The sequence below is a fragment of the Rhinopithecus roxellana genome, chromosome 13 (genome assembly GCF_007565055.1).
Source record: "Rhinopithecus roxellana isolate Shanxi Qingling chromosome 13, ASM756505v1, whole genome shotgun sequence".
Classification (NCBI taxonomy): domain Eukaryota; kingdom Metazoa; phylum Chordata; class Mammalia; order Primates; family Cercopithecidae; genus Rhinopithecus; species Rhinopithecus roxellana.
The window spans coordinates 89,981,292-89,998,188 of record NC_044561.1 but is presented as its reverse complement, the minus strand read 5'-3'; the positions used below and the strand labels follow the sequence as shown (position 1 = coordinate 89,998,188).

The window sequence follows — 16,897 nt, the reverse complement described above, 5'->3', positions numbered from 1 at the left end:
ATCACATCCTTGGTCCCCCAAACTGGCCACTTTTAAAATCAAATAAAGCAGTAACAAAACAATAGTCCTTTTTAACATAACGTGAGATTGTTTACAGAGTTTGGAAGTTTGGTTTTTTGTTTTGCCCTTGTTAGTACTATGCTTATTATTTGCTTTCCAACCAAATAATGTTACCAAATTATTTCCAGTTATCAAAATTTAGTAGCTATTTTAAATGGCTTTTTGGTTTGGTTCCCCAAAGGCCTGGGTGAAAAACATATCTGTGGTTGATACAATCATCTCTGCTACTTAAAAAGCTCCAAATATACAAAATGTACAAAACTTCCAGGTTCTAGAAGGCTTTCTTGCAAACAGGAAACCTCAGCCACAGGGAAAAAACCAACTTCCATTTTGAGAGTCCAAAATCAAAAGAAGTTATTCTCTTGCTGCCAGCTACCCACTTCCACTGATTCCTAAGTCCATCTTATTACTCTGCTGCTGATCAATACTGTTAGTAATTCAATGCAGTAATTTTTTTCTCTTTTTCATATTTGTAAGAAGAAAGGAAGAAGAGAAAAATAATTGAACTTTCCACACACACTGATTCAGTATCATCCCAAGATAAAAATGCATCCACCAGTCAAAGAAGGTAATTTCTGGGTTCTTTGGAAATTGTGATGGTTGTTTCTCAGAATCAACATGTACTGAAAAAGTCAAATTCAGGCGTTAACTCAATATAACACGCAGATGAACTATTTATTTTCAAATGACAGTTGTCCAGGTCAATAAATGTCTCTTTTTTATTTATTTATTTTTATTTTTTTTGAGACGGTATCTTGCTCTGTTGCCGAAGCTAGAATGTAGCGGCATGATCTTGGCTCACTGCAACCTCTGCTTCCTGGGTTCAAGCCGTTCTCCTGCCTCAGCCTCCCAAGTAGCTGGGACTACAGGCACCTGACACCACGCCTGGCTAATTTTTGTATTTTTAGTAGAGACGGGGTTTTGCCATGTTGGCCAGGCTGGTCTTGAACTCCTGACCTCAAATGATCTGCCTGCCTTGGTTTCTAAATGGGATTTTTAATCATTCATTCTATCCAAATGAAAAACGTCTCAAATGTCTATTACCTTCAATAATTCCACTGAGTATTATCTCTCTAATCACTCTTCCTATTTTTCAACCTCCTGACATTCCTACACAAGCTTTCTGCATCTTGCTTTAAATGAATTATTTCTTATGCCTCAATTTAAAAAGGGGTGGGGGGGACACTCTGAGAGGTATTTCAGAGCTTTCCATAACAACACCCTAGAAAGGGGTAAGCAAAAGGCATTCAGTTCTACCACGAGCTTCCTAATATTCTTGAAGGCTTTTACAAAACCACATTCATTTTCTAAGTGACTGATATCCTTATAGACATTTCCCATCTTTTCTTTGTCCTTTTATTCCCAATCCACCTACTCACTTAATGCATTCTATACATTTCATAAAACTTCTATACACTTAAAACCATTCTGGAATTATACATATGTATCTTATATCACAAGGAAAGAAAAATGATTTATTTTGCAACTTTGTGACCCTCTGTAATCTGTACTCTAATTAAACAAAAAATAAAATAAAATGCAAGGTATACATCTGTGTACTAACTTGTACACGTTTTAGAAGCAAAGGTGGTGGATGTCGGTCACCTGTTGACAAGATGATTTGGAGTCTAAACCATCTAACTTGTCCCCTTCTTCATCATTTCTGATCCTCTCTCTTTCCCAGCTGCTCAGCAGAGTTCTTTTCTTACCCTGCCACTACACAAACTTCAGAGTTGACTGGCACCCTCTTAATGCCTAACCCCAAAAGTTTTTTCTGCATATTTATTTACAACTCTAAATACATTGGAATCCTTTCAGTTATGGGGGAAAAAAAATTCCTTCTATCTCTGGCTTCCAAATCACAAGTGTCCCTTTCTCTTCCCTCATTCTTCCTCTCTTTTCTATCCCCTTCAAAGGATACTCTTTTCCTAGCAAGAGGGTTAAAAACAATAGTCAAAATCTCTGCTCTCCTAGCGTTTATGCCCTGCTTAAGGGAGACAGACAATAATAACAAGTAAATATAGAATAAATCAAGAGGGGTTAAATAGAAACATAAATAGTATATGCTTAAATAAAATAGTACAGTGCTTATTCACCTTATATTTTATTTACATGCATTTGTTTTTTTCTCTTTCCCTAGAATGCAAGTTTTTTTTTGACAGCAAGGCTGTTTCATGTATCTGTGAATCTCTCATAGTAACCAGCCAAGTATCTTATACATGCATAGCTGTCAATCAATAATTGTTAAATAAAAAGACAAATAAAATTCTGAAAATATAAAGCCTAGGGCCCAAGAATTAGTGGCAAATAATGCCCGAAGAGGGATGCTTAACTTATATTTTCCTTATTTTGCAGTTTGGACATGTGAGTATAACCAGCTAAATATCACAGCATTTGTAACAGTGAAGGAGAAACAACTTTGATTTTTCTAATAGACAAAAAAGAATAAATTTTCTTAGGAGTCCCTCAAGCCCCAGATAGCTACAAAGAAAAAAGATTTTAGTGTTTGAAAAAAAGAAATATGCATATCAAATACGAGACAAAGTCTTATAAAACAAAATGCCCTGGAAAAGAGAACATTATATTTTTTAAATATTCTAAATTACTAAGAAATTTATGAAATGATGATCTCAGAGGCTAAATGTGTAATGACAATGTACTTTTGTTCTTCCTATGAGAGCTAATGTTCACATAAAAGAAAACATTAATTGAACATAACTTCTCTATTTGGCAGAAAAGCATAAGAGGGGACTCCATCTCAATTTTCAACAGCACTCTACAACTGACAGTGAACCTCTGATGTCAATGACAGTGTAAGAACATCTCCCCAAAAGAATGAAGTAAAATATAGACCAAAAATCACTTTTTAAAATCATAATACTATACTCCACATGGAATTTTCCAACAATAGTCACAAAGATTGTAGGTTTACAAGACTAGTAGCTTAGTTCAGAAATTCAAAGAAAAAAAAAGAAGTCATTTTCACAGATAACATTTTATCAATCATTATATTTAGTAATAAACAGAAGCTAGCTAAAAAAAAGTACTGTGATATTAGTCATTAAGTAGCGAGCAGGAATCTATAATGCTGCCCCACAGTTCACATACCATACATGCAGCCAAGGTTTGCATCAAAAGGAATAATTCACAAAACCAAGTTGGTTTAAAAATAACCATGAAGAGGAAAAGTCACATCTGAATCATTGAAAGAGGTTTTATATGTGTATATATGTGTAATCTTTTAACAAGAACAACTAAAAAGGAAACTACTTATTTCTTCCCCCACTTTACTAAGCATTCCATCTATAATCAGCTGGTTAGCATGAAGTATTATTAAGGTACCCATTTGTATGAGTTTTGTATGTTACATGAAGAGTGGTTTTTAAAGAAATGTACAGATTGGTTATTCTCTTTCATACTTCCAATATTAAGTCAAACCAAAGCGCTGATCTTGGCATAAGGTAACGCAAGTGGAAACAAAAACATTTCAATCTCTGAAATGCCTTTCAATTTTCCTCCATTCAGTCTATGACATTAAAGTCTTGTTTATCAAAAATAGATTTTAACAAACCCTACATTTAAGATGGTTGCAGAGTTTGTTTCAAATTGCAATAAGAGAAAAAAATCTTTATTTTAGTAAGTTACTGGCTACTTTAGGAAAAATACATAAAGGCAAATTATTAGACCCACAAGTAATCATGGTTGAGCCTAGTTACAATGATTTAAAATTCAGTCTGGAACCGCAATTATTTTTGCACCAACCTAATAGGTGTCCACTCAAGGAAAATTATTATACAAAAAACTGCATTCGCATGTTTACCACAGCACTATTCACAATAGCAAAGATATAGAATCAACTGAAGTGTCCATCAACAGAAGACTAAAGAAAATATGATATACATACATACACACACACACACACACACACACACACAGACACAGACACACACACACACAGGAATACTATTCAGCCACAAAAAAGAATGAAATCATGTCTTCTGAAGCAACATGGATAGAGCTAGAGGCCAATATCTTAACTGAAATAACTTACAAACAGGAAGTCAAATACCAAATGTTCTCACTTATAAGTGGGAGCTAAATAATGTGTACACATGGACATGGAGTGTGGAATAGTAGACACTGGAGACTCAAAAGGGTGGGAGAGTTGGGGAGGAATGAGGGATGAGAAATTATGTAATGGGTACAATGTACATTATTCAGGTGACCGTTACACTGAAAGCCAAGACTTCACCACTACACAATACATTCATATAGCAAAACTGCACTTGTACCCCTTAAATGTTTACCAAAAAAAAGTGAACTTAGGTTAATTGTAAATATATATTCCAAACTCTAGAGCAACCACTAAAAATGCATAACTGATATGCTAAAAAAGAGAGAAAATGAAATCATATAAAAAGTTTAGTTAAAAGAATATACAGAAGTAAGCATTCATATGCAGTAAAATGATACAGATGAAAATTACAGACAAATCTCTTTCAGTAGAGGAATGAATAAATTAACGGAACCATGAAATATTTGACTATCAAGCTATATACACACTGATATATTAAGAGCATTAAGCTATGGTAAGTGGAAAGCATACTGCAAAACAATACATTAAAAATCTCTTCTATATAATTGTTTAAAATGATGGAAGACAAAAAGAAAAGGGAGGATGGCAGGAAAGGAGTGAGGGAAAGCCATAAATATACATACCAATCTGTTAGCAGTGGTTCTTTCTGGCAGGAGAAATGAGACTCAGAATGAATGAAAAGGGGTTATTGAACTTAATTATCATATACAATTTTTCTACATATGCATTGTAATGAGAATCCCTAGATATATTATTTATACAAATCTTCTTTAAAAAAGAAAAAGCAAAGGAAGCAAAAGGGAAGAATATTATGGTTTCCACAAAACTAACAAAGTGGTTGCTAGCTTACCTCCATCATTGGCTGAAAGGATTTCAACCAAATCATTTCAAATAAAAACTTGAGATCCACCATTAATTGTTTTAATTTACAATTTCATTTAATGGCTAATTTGACTTACAACTATTCTTTTTTTTTTTTTTTTTTTTTTTTTTTTTGAGACATAGTTTTTGCTCTGTTGCCCAGCCTGAAGTGCAGTGGCACGATCTTGGCTCACTGCAATCTCCGCCTCCCAGGTTCAAGAGATTCTCCTGCCTCAGCCTCCCAAGTAGCTGGGATTATAGGCGCTGGCCACCACACCTGGCTAATATTTGTATTTTTAGTAAAGACAACGTTTCACCACGTTGGCCAGGCTGCTCTCAAACTCCTTGACCTCATGTGATCCACCTGCCTCTCTCAGTCTCCCAAAGTGCTAGGATTACAGGCCATGGCACCCAGCCTACAACTATTCTTCATACAAGTAGTTTAGTTTGGCTTGTGAACTAAACCAAGGATCAAATACAATTTGGGGGCTGGAAGGAATTTTAGGAACCATCTGTATCTGCCCCCTCCCTTTACATATGAGGAAATTAAGAATAAAGAGATTTGTCCTAAAACAGACAACTAATTACACCATCAGTGTGTTAAAAAGAGAAAAAAACTCAACCTCCTTGCTTCTAGTCTAGTCCTCTGGTAAATTCAATTTATTTCCTTCCATTCACCTTGTAAATATCATCCGTGCTTCCTAAATAGTTCCTGAAAATTTTCCTTTTTCAATCCCATTTCCAAATTATCTGCCTGAAAAGAATTTCACATTTATGTGCTGAATCCAGAAGAGACAACATAGAGCTTAGCATGGCAAAAGCATTTAGAAACTGCCTCTTATCTAACATTTTTGTTTTTATTCTTAACAAAACTGCTGAAGCAACTTGTTTAACCAATGAGACAGACACAAAGTTGAGAGTGGAAACAACTGTCTTGACTCCCAGAACACTGTTCTTCTGTATTTCATACCATTTTACATTTTTTATTTTTTAAATAAAAGGCAGTGTGTTCTTGCACAACAAACACCCACTGGCTAACAAGATGACTTTGGGAAGTCACTGAACTCTTGCAAACTAAGTTTCAGCCATTAAAGGAACAGGGTCAATTAGGTAAGCTCTGACATTTCTTGCTCCTTTCCATGAGTCTGGAATTTCTAAGATATGGCTCAGTATGTATTAGGTAATGGATCCCAGTGGCAAGATGAAATACTGCAGGTCAGCTCCATGAACGGTTTTATGGAGTTATACAAAGCAACAGAACAGAGCAGAGTTCAGGAACTCCTTAGCATAAACCCAAACTTGGAGAAGTAGAACTAGCTAATCTGTAGTTTTAGACTCAGTAAAGTACTTGGGATCATTCTCAACAACCATAAAGTTACCACGTGCCATAATTATACATCCATCACAGGGTTTCTAGGAACTGAATGTTTTTATTTTTTAATTTTTAATTTTTGTGGGTACATAGTAGGTATATATATTTATGAGGTACATGAGATGTTTTGATACAGGAATGCAATGTGAAATAATCACACCATCGACTACAGGGTATCCACCCCCTCAAGCATTTGTCCTTTGTGTTTCAGATGATCCAATTACACTCTTTTAGTTATTTTAAAATGTATAATTAAGTTATTATTGGCTATAGTCACCCTGCTGTGCTATCAAATAGTAGGTCTTATTCATTCTTTCTTTTTATTTTTTGTACCTGTTAAGCATCCCCACCTCCCGCCAAGTCCTCCACTACCTTCTCCAGCCTCTAGTAATCATCCTTCTACTTTCTATGTCCATGAGTTCAATTGTTTTGATTTTTAGATCCTACAAATAAGTGAGAACATGTGATGTTTGTCCCTCTGTGCCTGGATTATTTCACTTAACATAATGATCTCTCCCAGTTCCATCCATGTTGTTGCAAATGACAAGATCTCATTCTTTTTTATGGCTGCATAGTACTCCATTGTGTATATGTGCCGCATTTTCTTTATTCATTCATCTGCTGGACACTTACGTTGCTTCCAAATTTTGGCTATCATGAACACTGCTGCAACAAACATGGGAGTGCAAATATCTCTTCAATATACTGCTTCCCTTCTTCTGGGGATATACATAGCAGTGGGATTGCTGGATCACATGGTAGCTCTATTTTCAGTTTTTTGAGGAACCTCCAATCTGTTCTCCACAGTGGTTGTACTAATTTACACTCCCACCAACAGTGTACCAGGGTTCTCTTTTCTCTGCATCTTCACCAGAGTTTGTTATTGCCTGCCTTTTGGATATAAGCCATTTTAACTGGGGTGAGATAACATATCATTGTACTTGTGATTTGCATTTCTCTGATGAGCAATAATTTGAGCACTTTTTCATATGCCTGTTTGTAATTAACATCTCATTTAGTTTTGATTTGCATTTCTCTGATGAGCAATAATGTAGAGTGCTTTTTCATATGCCTGTTTGCAATTTTTATGTCTTCATTTGAGAAATGTCTATTCAAATCTTTTGCCCATTTATTGATCAGATTATTAGATGTTTTCCTATAGGGTTGTTTGAGCTCCTCATATATTCTGGTTATTAATCCCTTGTCAGATGGATAGTTTGCAAATATCTTCTCCCATTCTGTGGGTTGTCGCTTCACTTTGTTGATGTTTCCTTTGCTATGGAGAAGCTTTTTAACTTGATATAATCTCTTCTGTCCGTTTTTGCTTTGGTTGCCTGCGCTTGTAGGCAAGAAATTTTGCCAAGACTAATGTCCTAGAGATTTTCCCCAATGTTTTCTTGTAGTAGTTTCATAGTTTGGGGTCTTAGATTTAAGTCTTTAGTCCGTTTTGATTTGATTTTTGTATATGGTGAGAGATGGGAGTCTAGTTTCATTCTTCTGCATATGGATATCCAGTTTTCCCAGTGCCATTTGTTGAAGAGAGTTTTCCAGAGAGTATGTTCTTGACACCTTTGTGGAACGTGAGTTCACAGCAGGTGTGTGGATTTGTTTCTGGATTCTATACTCTGTTCTATTGGTCTATGTGTGCTTTTATGCCAGTCCCATGCCATTTTGGTTACTGTAATATAATCTGAAGTTATATAATGTGATTCCTCCCATTTTGTTCTTTTTGCTTAGGGCAGCTTTGGCTATTCTGGGTCTTTTGTGAGTCCACATACATTTTAGGGTTGCTTTTTCTATTTCAGAAGAACATCATTTGTATTTTGATAGGGATTGCCCTGAATCTTTAGATTGCTTTTGGTAGTATGGACATTTTAACAATATTGATTCTTCCAATCCATAAACATGAAGTATTTTTCCATTTTTTGGTGTCCTCTTCAATTTCGTTTCATCAGTGTTTTATAGTTTTAGTTACAGAGATCTTTCTAGGTAGTGAACTTTTGATGAGCATCTAGTTTTCTACTCTTACTATACCTTCTCATTAACATTCTGAGAACGCATCTAATAACTCATAACAATTATGTAAATCGCATATGCTATTAAGCCGAAGAATTTGGTTTTCTTTTAAAACAGCATTCAACAATGGTAATTGTTAAAACAAAATAACAATAAAACCTAAGTCTGATTCTAATGTATTTGAGGAGATAGTACATGAATATAATCAACCTTTTTCTGAAAAATCACTAGAGATAGACCTTAAATGCCTATTCATGACTCACTTCTCAGCTCATATTTTGCCACTGGGAAATTCTTATTAACATATTAACATATGGTTATGTATTTATTTTACTATATATCACCATGAGCCTTGTCAGTGTCTTACAACTTGGGGATTAACCTAGTTATAGGAAAGATTTCATGGTGTATTATTGTTGTAGAATTTCTTTTCACAATCAGTATTAACTGTGGGTCCTTCTCTTTGCTAGGTTCTAGAGGTAGGTCTAGAAATACAAATGGAGTACCTGACTCATAGTGCTTATAGCAGTGAAATAATCTATATTTGGAAGAATGTAATCTTCTTAACGTTATACTTACTGATAAACTTGTTTTGCATAGTCTCCAACAGGGCTTGGTGAGCATCTTCAGCTTGTAAAGCATGTGAACATTCTCTAGCCAGTATGGTGCGCACAAGATGCTCTCCACATCCTAGAAATCCAAAGAAACCAACAGTTGAGGAAAAGCAGCACCGAACACCCTGCTTATTTCCATAGCATTAGAATATCCTTATGCATCATTTAAGAGAGTAGTTAGCTGGGAAAATAATTCAGTGAGGGATGAAATGACTTCCATGAGCAATCTGATAATTTTAGTAAAGAGATTCAGCAGAAACTAAACACAAAGTTTATCAATCAAAACAAACCAACACAAATTAATATTATACATAGTTCTCTGTTTAACTAATATGTGTTATGACTGGTGTTAGGCACTAAAAAAAAAAATCCCCCTAAAAAATATTATGCGTAATTGTTAAACCACATTGGTACTTTTTGATATATATTCATTGCCACAAATACCATCAGTTCATAAAAGTGTGAATTTTTCAGGACACAGGCATGGGCAAAGACTTCATGCCTAAAACACCAAAAGCAATGGCAACAAAAGCCAAAATTGACAAATGGGATCTAATTAAACTAAAGAGCTTCTGCACAGCAAAAGAAACTACCGTCAGACTAAACAGGCAACCTACAGAATGGGAGAAAATGTTTGCAAGCTATCCATCTGACAAAGGGCTAATATCCAGAATCTGCAAAGAACTTAAACAAATTTACAAGAAAAAAACAACCCCATCAAAAAGTGGCCAAAGGATATGAACAGACACTTCTCAAAAGAAGACATTTATGCAGCCAACAAACACGAAAAAATGCTTATCATCACTGGTCGTCAGAGAAATTCAAATCAAAACCACAATGAGATACCATCTCACACCAGTTAGAAATGCAATCATTAAATGGTCAGGAAACAACAGATGCTGGAGAGGATGTGGAGAAATTGGAACACTTGTACACTGTTGGTGGGACTGTAAACTAGTTCAGCCATTATGGAAGACAGTGTGGCGATTCCTCAAGGATCTAGAACTGAAAATACCATTTGACCCAGCAATCCCATTACTGGGTATATATTCCAAGGATTATAAATCATTCTACTGTAAAGACACATGAACATGTATGTTTACTGCAGCACTCTTCACAATAGCAAAGACTTGGAACCAACCCAAATGTCCATCAATGATAGACTGGATAAAGAAAATGTGGCACATAGGCCAGGTGCGGTGGCTCACGCCTGTAATCCCAGCACTTTGGGAGGCCAAGGTGGGTGGATCACCTGAGGTCAGGAGTTCGAGACCAGCCTGGCCAACATGGTGAAACCCCATCTCTACTAAAAAATACAAAAATTAGCTGGGCATGGTGGCAGGTACCTTAATCCCAGTTACTTGAGAGGGAGAGGAGAATCATTGGAACCCAGGAGGCGGAATTTGCAGTGAGCCGAGATCAAGCCATTGTACTCAAGCCTGGGGGACAAGAACGAGACTTCTAAAAAAGAAAGAAAGAAAGAGAGAGAGAGAGAGAGAGAGAGAGAAGGAAGGAAGGAAGGAAGGAAGGAAGGAAGGAAGGAAGGAAGGAAGGAAGGAAGGAAGGAAGGAAGGAAGGAAGGAAGGAAGGAAAGAAGGAAGGAGAAAATGTGGCATATATACACCATGGAATACTATGCAGCCACAAAAAAGATGAGTTAATGTCCTTTGCAGGGATATGGATAAAGCTGGAAGCCATCATTCTCAGCAAACTAACACAGGAACAGAAAACCAAGCACTGCATGTTCTCACTCATAAATGGGAGTTGAACAATGAGAACACATGGACACAGGGAGGGGAACATCACACACCAGGGCCTGTCAAGAGGTGGGGGGCTAGAGGAAGATAGCATTAGGAGAAATACCTAATGTAGGTGACGGGTTGATGGGTGGAGCAAACGACCATGGCACGTGTATACCTATGTAACAAAACTGCACGTTCCGCACATATACCCCAAAACTTAAAGTATAATAAAAAAATAGTAAAATAAAAAAGAACAGGAGCCATTAGGACCTTCAAGGAAAAAAAATGTCTTCTTCAACCAGAAACAAATGTGCTGAATAGGTAAAACACTGCCTTTGACTATTACACCAGTCATAGTAGATTAGAAATATGTCATATTATAAACAGTCAATTAGAAATAAGATTACATTCCTCTCCAGTGTTGGAAGTGGATGTTTTAAGAAAAGTATTCAGCAAGACTGGAAAATGAGAGGAAAGAAAAAGAATCAATAGAAGAATGGGAATTCTGAAGTAGTTGTTCACCTATTCAGTAAAAAAAATAAATAAAGGCCTTCTAAACGAGAAAAAAAAAAAGTATGATTTTTTATTTTTTTTTTAGAAATTGCCAGATATTTGCCAGAAATGGCTTCCCTGTATTTTTGGTAAAGTGTAAATGCAAACATCCTTCAGGATCTAAATATCTCTTTGTGAATGAATATCTACACTTCGAGGAAGATCTACATTCATAATCCAGTGTATAACTCTGTGGCATTCCCTATTCAGTAAATTTTTACAATATTGTTTTTGTAACCGGGAAAAAGATGACAATAAAGCTAACAGAAACCATGCTGGACACTTACTATGCACAAACATTGTGCTTAGCTCATGAAACGCCATAAAGTTTAGTTCCCTTTGTGCACATACTTGACGTTGGACAGTGACATGTTACACTTTAGGACAATAATAACTGCTAGGAAATTGGCATTTTATAATCTAAATGAATGTTCAGAAGGTTATATACACATGCCTGAAGTCAAAAAGCCAAACTACATGAAGTTAACATTACATCAAAAATACATAATGTATGTCAGAAAGACCTTGCTCTGTTGTTATACAGGAATAGACATATAGGGCTTTCTAATGATTGATCTTTTTACCAACAAACTTTAAAAATTATGACTTATATTCTCTGACATTGATCATCTTTAACAAAGAGCCATGAAACCCAAGTTTATTCTCCTGTAGGTTCCAATCAAAGAAAGTTTGACTTCTGTGGTTTTACCTACAAAATTCCAAGGTTTCATAGAATATGCTGCCATAGAGCTGAAGTGTGATTCAAAGGCAAACAGTTCCACTCTTTATTCACCAATATTAGAAATAAGCCTTTCATTATATCCTCTTTTTGTCCTTACTTTTCCAAGTAAGAGTATGTGTATGTTCTTACATCTTAGCAGAAAACATGGATTATAAAAGACCTGGCAAGATGCCTAGAAGTAAAACATATCGAGTTCTTAAAAAAGAAAAATTTTAGCATCAATAAGTACGACAAATGAATAGATTAAAACACATAATAAATTCATAACTTATGTTTTCAAAAGCACTGATCACCTTTGGAGGATGCTATGAAACCAACTCACTATTCTGAAAACTGATATCAAGAAAACAAGCAAGCATGTTTCTGTCCTTCCAATAGGAACTATATACCAGAGTAACCAAACAATTTATGAAGGAATATTTTCTCTATAGAAGTATCCCAGATAATAAACGAAAAAGAAATTAATAGAATTAGAATATAACCATTTGTAACCCATAATGTAATAACTGATAGAGGCAATCATCAGTGGCTGTTAATACCACAGAAAGATACCAGACACTATGTATCTCTTGACAAAATCATACCTATGTAGTCTTGCCCACTGCCCAAAAAAACTATACTTGAATCTGATTAGGCCTCTAAGTTAAGTTATCAATTTCCAGAAATACAGAACATCTGCAAGAAAACCTACAGTTACATCATACTTAATGATGAAATGCTCAATTGTTTCTCCCTAGGATCAGAAATAGGGCAATAATGTCTGCTTTCATCACTTCTCTTCAACAATGTACTGGAGATTTCAGCCGTTATAATAAGGCAAGGGGGAAAAAGGCATAAAGAATAGAAAGGAAGAAGTAAAACTGCCTCTATTCACAGATGATACAATTTTCTAGGTAGAAAATCCCAAAGGATCTACAAAACAGCTATTAGAGGTATCTCTCCATATTCTTCCTGTCTGGTTAGTCTAAGACAAAGGCTGGCAGAAGATACCTGCCTGGTATTTACTAGTCCTCAAAATATGGACCTGACCTTCATTTCTTTCCCCATTCATTCATTTGCCAGGCTGTTACTGAGTCCCTACTCTGTGGTAGGCCCAGAGTACATAGCAGTTGGCAGGGGTGCTACTACATATTGTCAGACCTCCCCAAAAGTGTCAGACCCCTGCTTGGTTACTTAGTATTCACTTAACTGTCATTCTGGCCAGTCCAGATGTCAATGCCCTGACTGTGTATTCTATACACCAACTCAAGGATTCATGTAAAAACCCTGGATTCAGCAGGAATCCTGGACATTCCCACGGCCCTAGGAGTGCCAGTCTCTATGGCCAGGTCATCTCACATTAATCCTAACCCTTACTCTAGACCCAGCTCACACCTTCCCAGTATGTTTCCTGTTGCTGAGAATTCAGCATGTCCCATGCTCAAAGATAATACAGGTCTTCTCTTGTGGGTATTCTTAAACTTTCAAAACCCACACTGAAGATGAATTCTCAATAAAAAATTCCAACCCCCAACTTCAACACACATATACGTACAACCATAAGGAAGAATGAGCAATAGCAAAAAACAAAAAAAAACTATTTCAAGAAATGAAAATAATTGGACACCAGTTAAAAACAAATTTGTAAATGGCCAAATAGTAAGTATTTTAGGCTTTGAATGCTACATGTAATTTCTCTCTATCAAATATTCTTAATTTTTTTTTGCAACAAGTTTAAAAAACTAAAAAATCATTCTTAGCTCATGAGCTATACAAAAACAGGCCATGAACCAGATTTGGCCCACAGATCATAGTTTGCCTATCCCTGAAACAGAGCAAACTCTAGTACAATAAGAGAAAGAAACGGAGCCTAGAATGATAAAGAGAAAGAAAATGAGGCGTTAAAGAGTCCCAAAGTGTAAAATGATAATGTCCAATGCATTAATAGGCATTTTGAAAGAGAAGAAAGGAGAAGAAATCACTAATATTTGTATAATGAATAAGAATTTTCCAGAATTTAAGTTGTTAAAGACCCACACAGAGTTCCAAAAAAGAGGAATAAAAATAAAAATCCATCCTTAGTTGTATCATTTTGAAGCTCTGGACCAAAGACGACAAGAAAATATTAAAAACTAACCAAAAAGAAAAGGGAAAAATTTCACCTACAAAAAAATTCAAAAATGTTTAAATTAAACTAACTAAATATCTTCAAGCAACAAAAGAAGCCACAAGACTAGTATTTTAAAGATGCTACGGCAAAAAAACAAGCAAACAGAAAAAAACACTGCCAACCTGGAATCAGTTAAACTACCATTCTAGAGTGAGGGTGAATAGAGACCATTTCAGACATGTAACAAATGAGACAAATTCATTTCTTAGAGATTTTAACTCTCAGCTCACTTTTACTCTGCCCAACACTACTCCTTGTCATCATTCTTGCTGAATTTAATATTTACCTAGATGATTCTCCCAATATTTCGGCTTTTGGTATTCTGATATCCTCTCCTCCAGTTATCCACACTACCTAATAAACTCACACCCATCTTCAGCAGTAACGTGAACAACTCAGTCATCTCAACTGGAATCATCTCACTCCTATCTTTCCAGCTCCCTCCCTTGGGCACTCCAACTCCAACATCCCCTCCATCTCACCAAAAGCTGCCATCCATTAATTCTTCATCAAACATGTCTGGCAAAAACCCACCCTCGAGTAACAGTCAGAATAGCTATACTGGGCTGCAAAAACAATGCCCAAATCTCAGTTACTTAAAATGCATTCCTCATTAATGTTATAGGTCATACCTGGATCACCTGAAGATCTGCTTCACACACTCACTCAAACCTAGGCGAAAGGAACAAACCTAGGCAGATGGAGACTCCATCACCTGTAAATGTACTACCTGAATCACATACTTCCCCTCCACAATGAGGCCTCCAGAATGAGGCCACCCTGCTGTTCCAGAGGCTGTTTTACCACCCTAGCCTGAAAGTGACAAATATCATTACCATTCCAGTCCCTGGCCAGAAAGAGCTATATGTTCTTAGGCAACTACAAGGGTTCTGTGAGATATAGGGGAATATATGGATCTTCAGAGAGCATTAAGTTGAATGTCTCTGCCATATCTGACTAAATCCAACTTTCCATGTCTGCACTTGCACAGCTAAGCATGAGGCACAGCAGCATGAGGGATGACATGCACGAGCATCAAGGCCCATCCATGGTCACTGAGTGCGATAGAAAGAAGAAAGAAGAAAGAAAAAAGAAAAGAAAAGGAAAGAAAAGAAAAGAAAAAAGAAGAAGGAAGGAAGGAAGGAAGGAAGGAAGGAAGGAAGGAGGGAAGGAGGGAAGGAGGGAAGGAGGGAAGGAGGGAAGGAGGGAAGGAGGGAAGGAGGGAAGGAGGGAAGGAGGGAAGGAGGGAAGGAGGGAAGGAGGGAAGGAGGGAAGGAGGGAAGGAGGGAAGGAGGGAAGGAGGGAAGGAGGGAAGGAGGGAAGGAGGGAAAGAGGGAAGGGAGGGAGGGAGGGAGGGAAGAAAACACCATTCACTGAGGACAGCAGGAGAGAAAGGACAGACCTGAAAACCAAAGGGTACTGCTGGGTAGCCTGACTAGATGCAGTCTCTTCCTAGGCATCTGTTACATGAGATTTTTAAATTTAAGTTTAAATTTAAAAACTTGCCTCTTTAGCAACTGCAATTCAGTTCTCTTTGTTAAGGCTACATCCATTTCTATCATAAATAATATAAAATCACCATTTAACCATTTGTAAAGTATGCAATTCAGTGGCATTAGTACATTCACACTGTTATACAACCATCAGCACCATCGAGCTCCAGAACTTTTTCATATTCCCAAATGGAAACTCTATGTGTGTATATGCCATATGTTCTTTATTCATTCATCTGTCAGTGAATACATGGGGCCAAACGCATTCTTAACCTATATACGTGGCTCTTTGCTGGTGATTGAAAATGGCCCAGAAAACTTTACACTGAAAGAAGATGACCTCTACTAGCTACTTTTTCCAATTCAAACAAGCAACTTTGTGTTGATTCAAACATAATTTCTGATAAGCTCATATACATATATTTATCAGATGCCATTAGCAGCGATACAAAAAAAAGAATATTTAACTGATCTTTTTAGGGGGGAAACCCAGGATATATTTAATTGCATCCAGCTACAGAATTTCTTTTTAGTTCATTTGGATAAAAAAAGAGTACTTTGATTAAATGCTTTATATTGTCTGAACAACGGAGTCCTGAATATTTTAAAACCACCTTTTATCCATCTAAAGAATGATCACTTGCTCAACCATGTGACACCACTTCAGTGAAGCTACCTTTAAATCATCTGTTTTTGGATTTGTCTGGAATCCAGAAAAAGCTGGCAAAACCCCAAGGAAACTAGAAGAGTTAATTAATAAAGTATCTTTATTTTCCTGTCATCTAAATCCTTCCAATAATGCCATTATTTCTCTAGTGGATACATTAGCTTACATTACAAAAAGCTTCTGTATCTTTACGATATGAGAAATCTGAGATTTCTGTGTCAAGAAGCAGGGTCTTTTTGAAGAAGGGGACAGCTTGTACATTTTATTTACTCAATTCATTCAATCTATTTTCTCTCCTCCTTCCCTCCCTCACCCCTCCTACCCTCTTACACACACACCCCTACCTTAAGGCCTATAGGGTAAGGGTTAATATTATCTGTTCTGCAGTCAGACTCATGTTTGAATCCAGCAGGGTGACTTTGGGTTATTTAGGGCTCAGTTTCCATAGCTGTAAAATGGGGAATGGGATACCAACTACCTCACAGGTTGTTTTGAGGACAAAATGAGAAAAATCACATAAAGCATTTAGCATG

The 16,897-nt window shown here is 36.5% G+C and overlaps 1 protein-coding gene across 3 annotated transcripts in view; it reads right to left on the bottom strand.

Annotated features, from left to right (window-relative positions):
* Nucleotides 1–16,897, bottom strand: part of TASP1 (taspase 1) — a 276,754-nt gene that overhangs the window by 85,075 nt on the left and 174,782 nt on the right. For all 3 annotated transcript variants that reach the window (XM_010355262.2, XM_030915488.1, XM_030915489.1), the window contains one exon: nucleotides 8,985–9,095. In XM_010355262.2, the coding sequence (XP_010353564.1) occupies nucleotides 8,985–9,095 (111 nt within the window). The remainder of the gene's footprint in view (nucleotides 1–8,984; nucleotides 9,096–16,897) is intronic.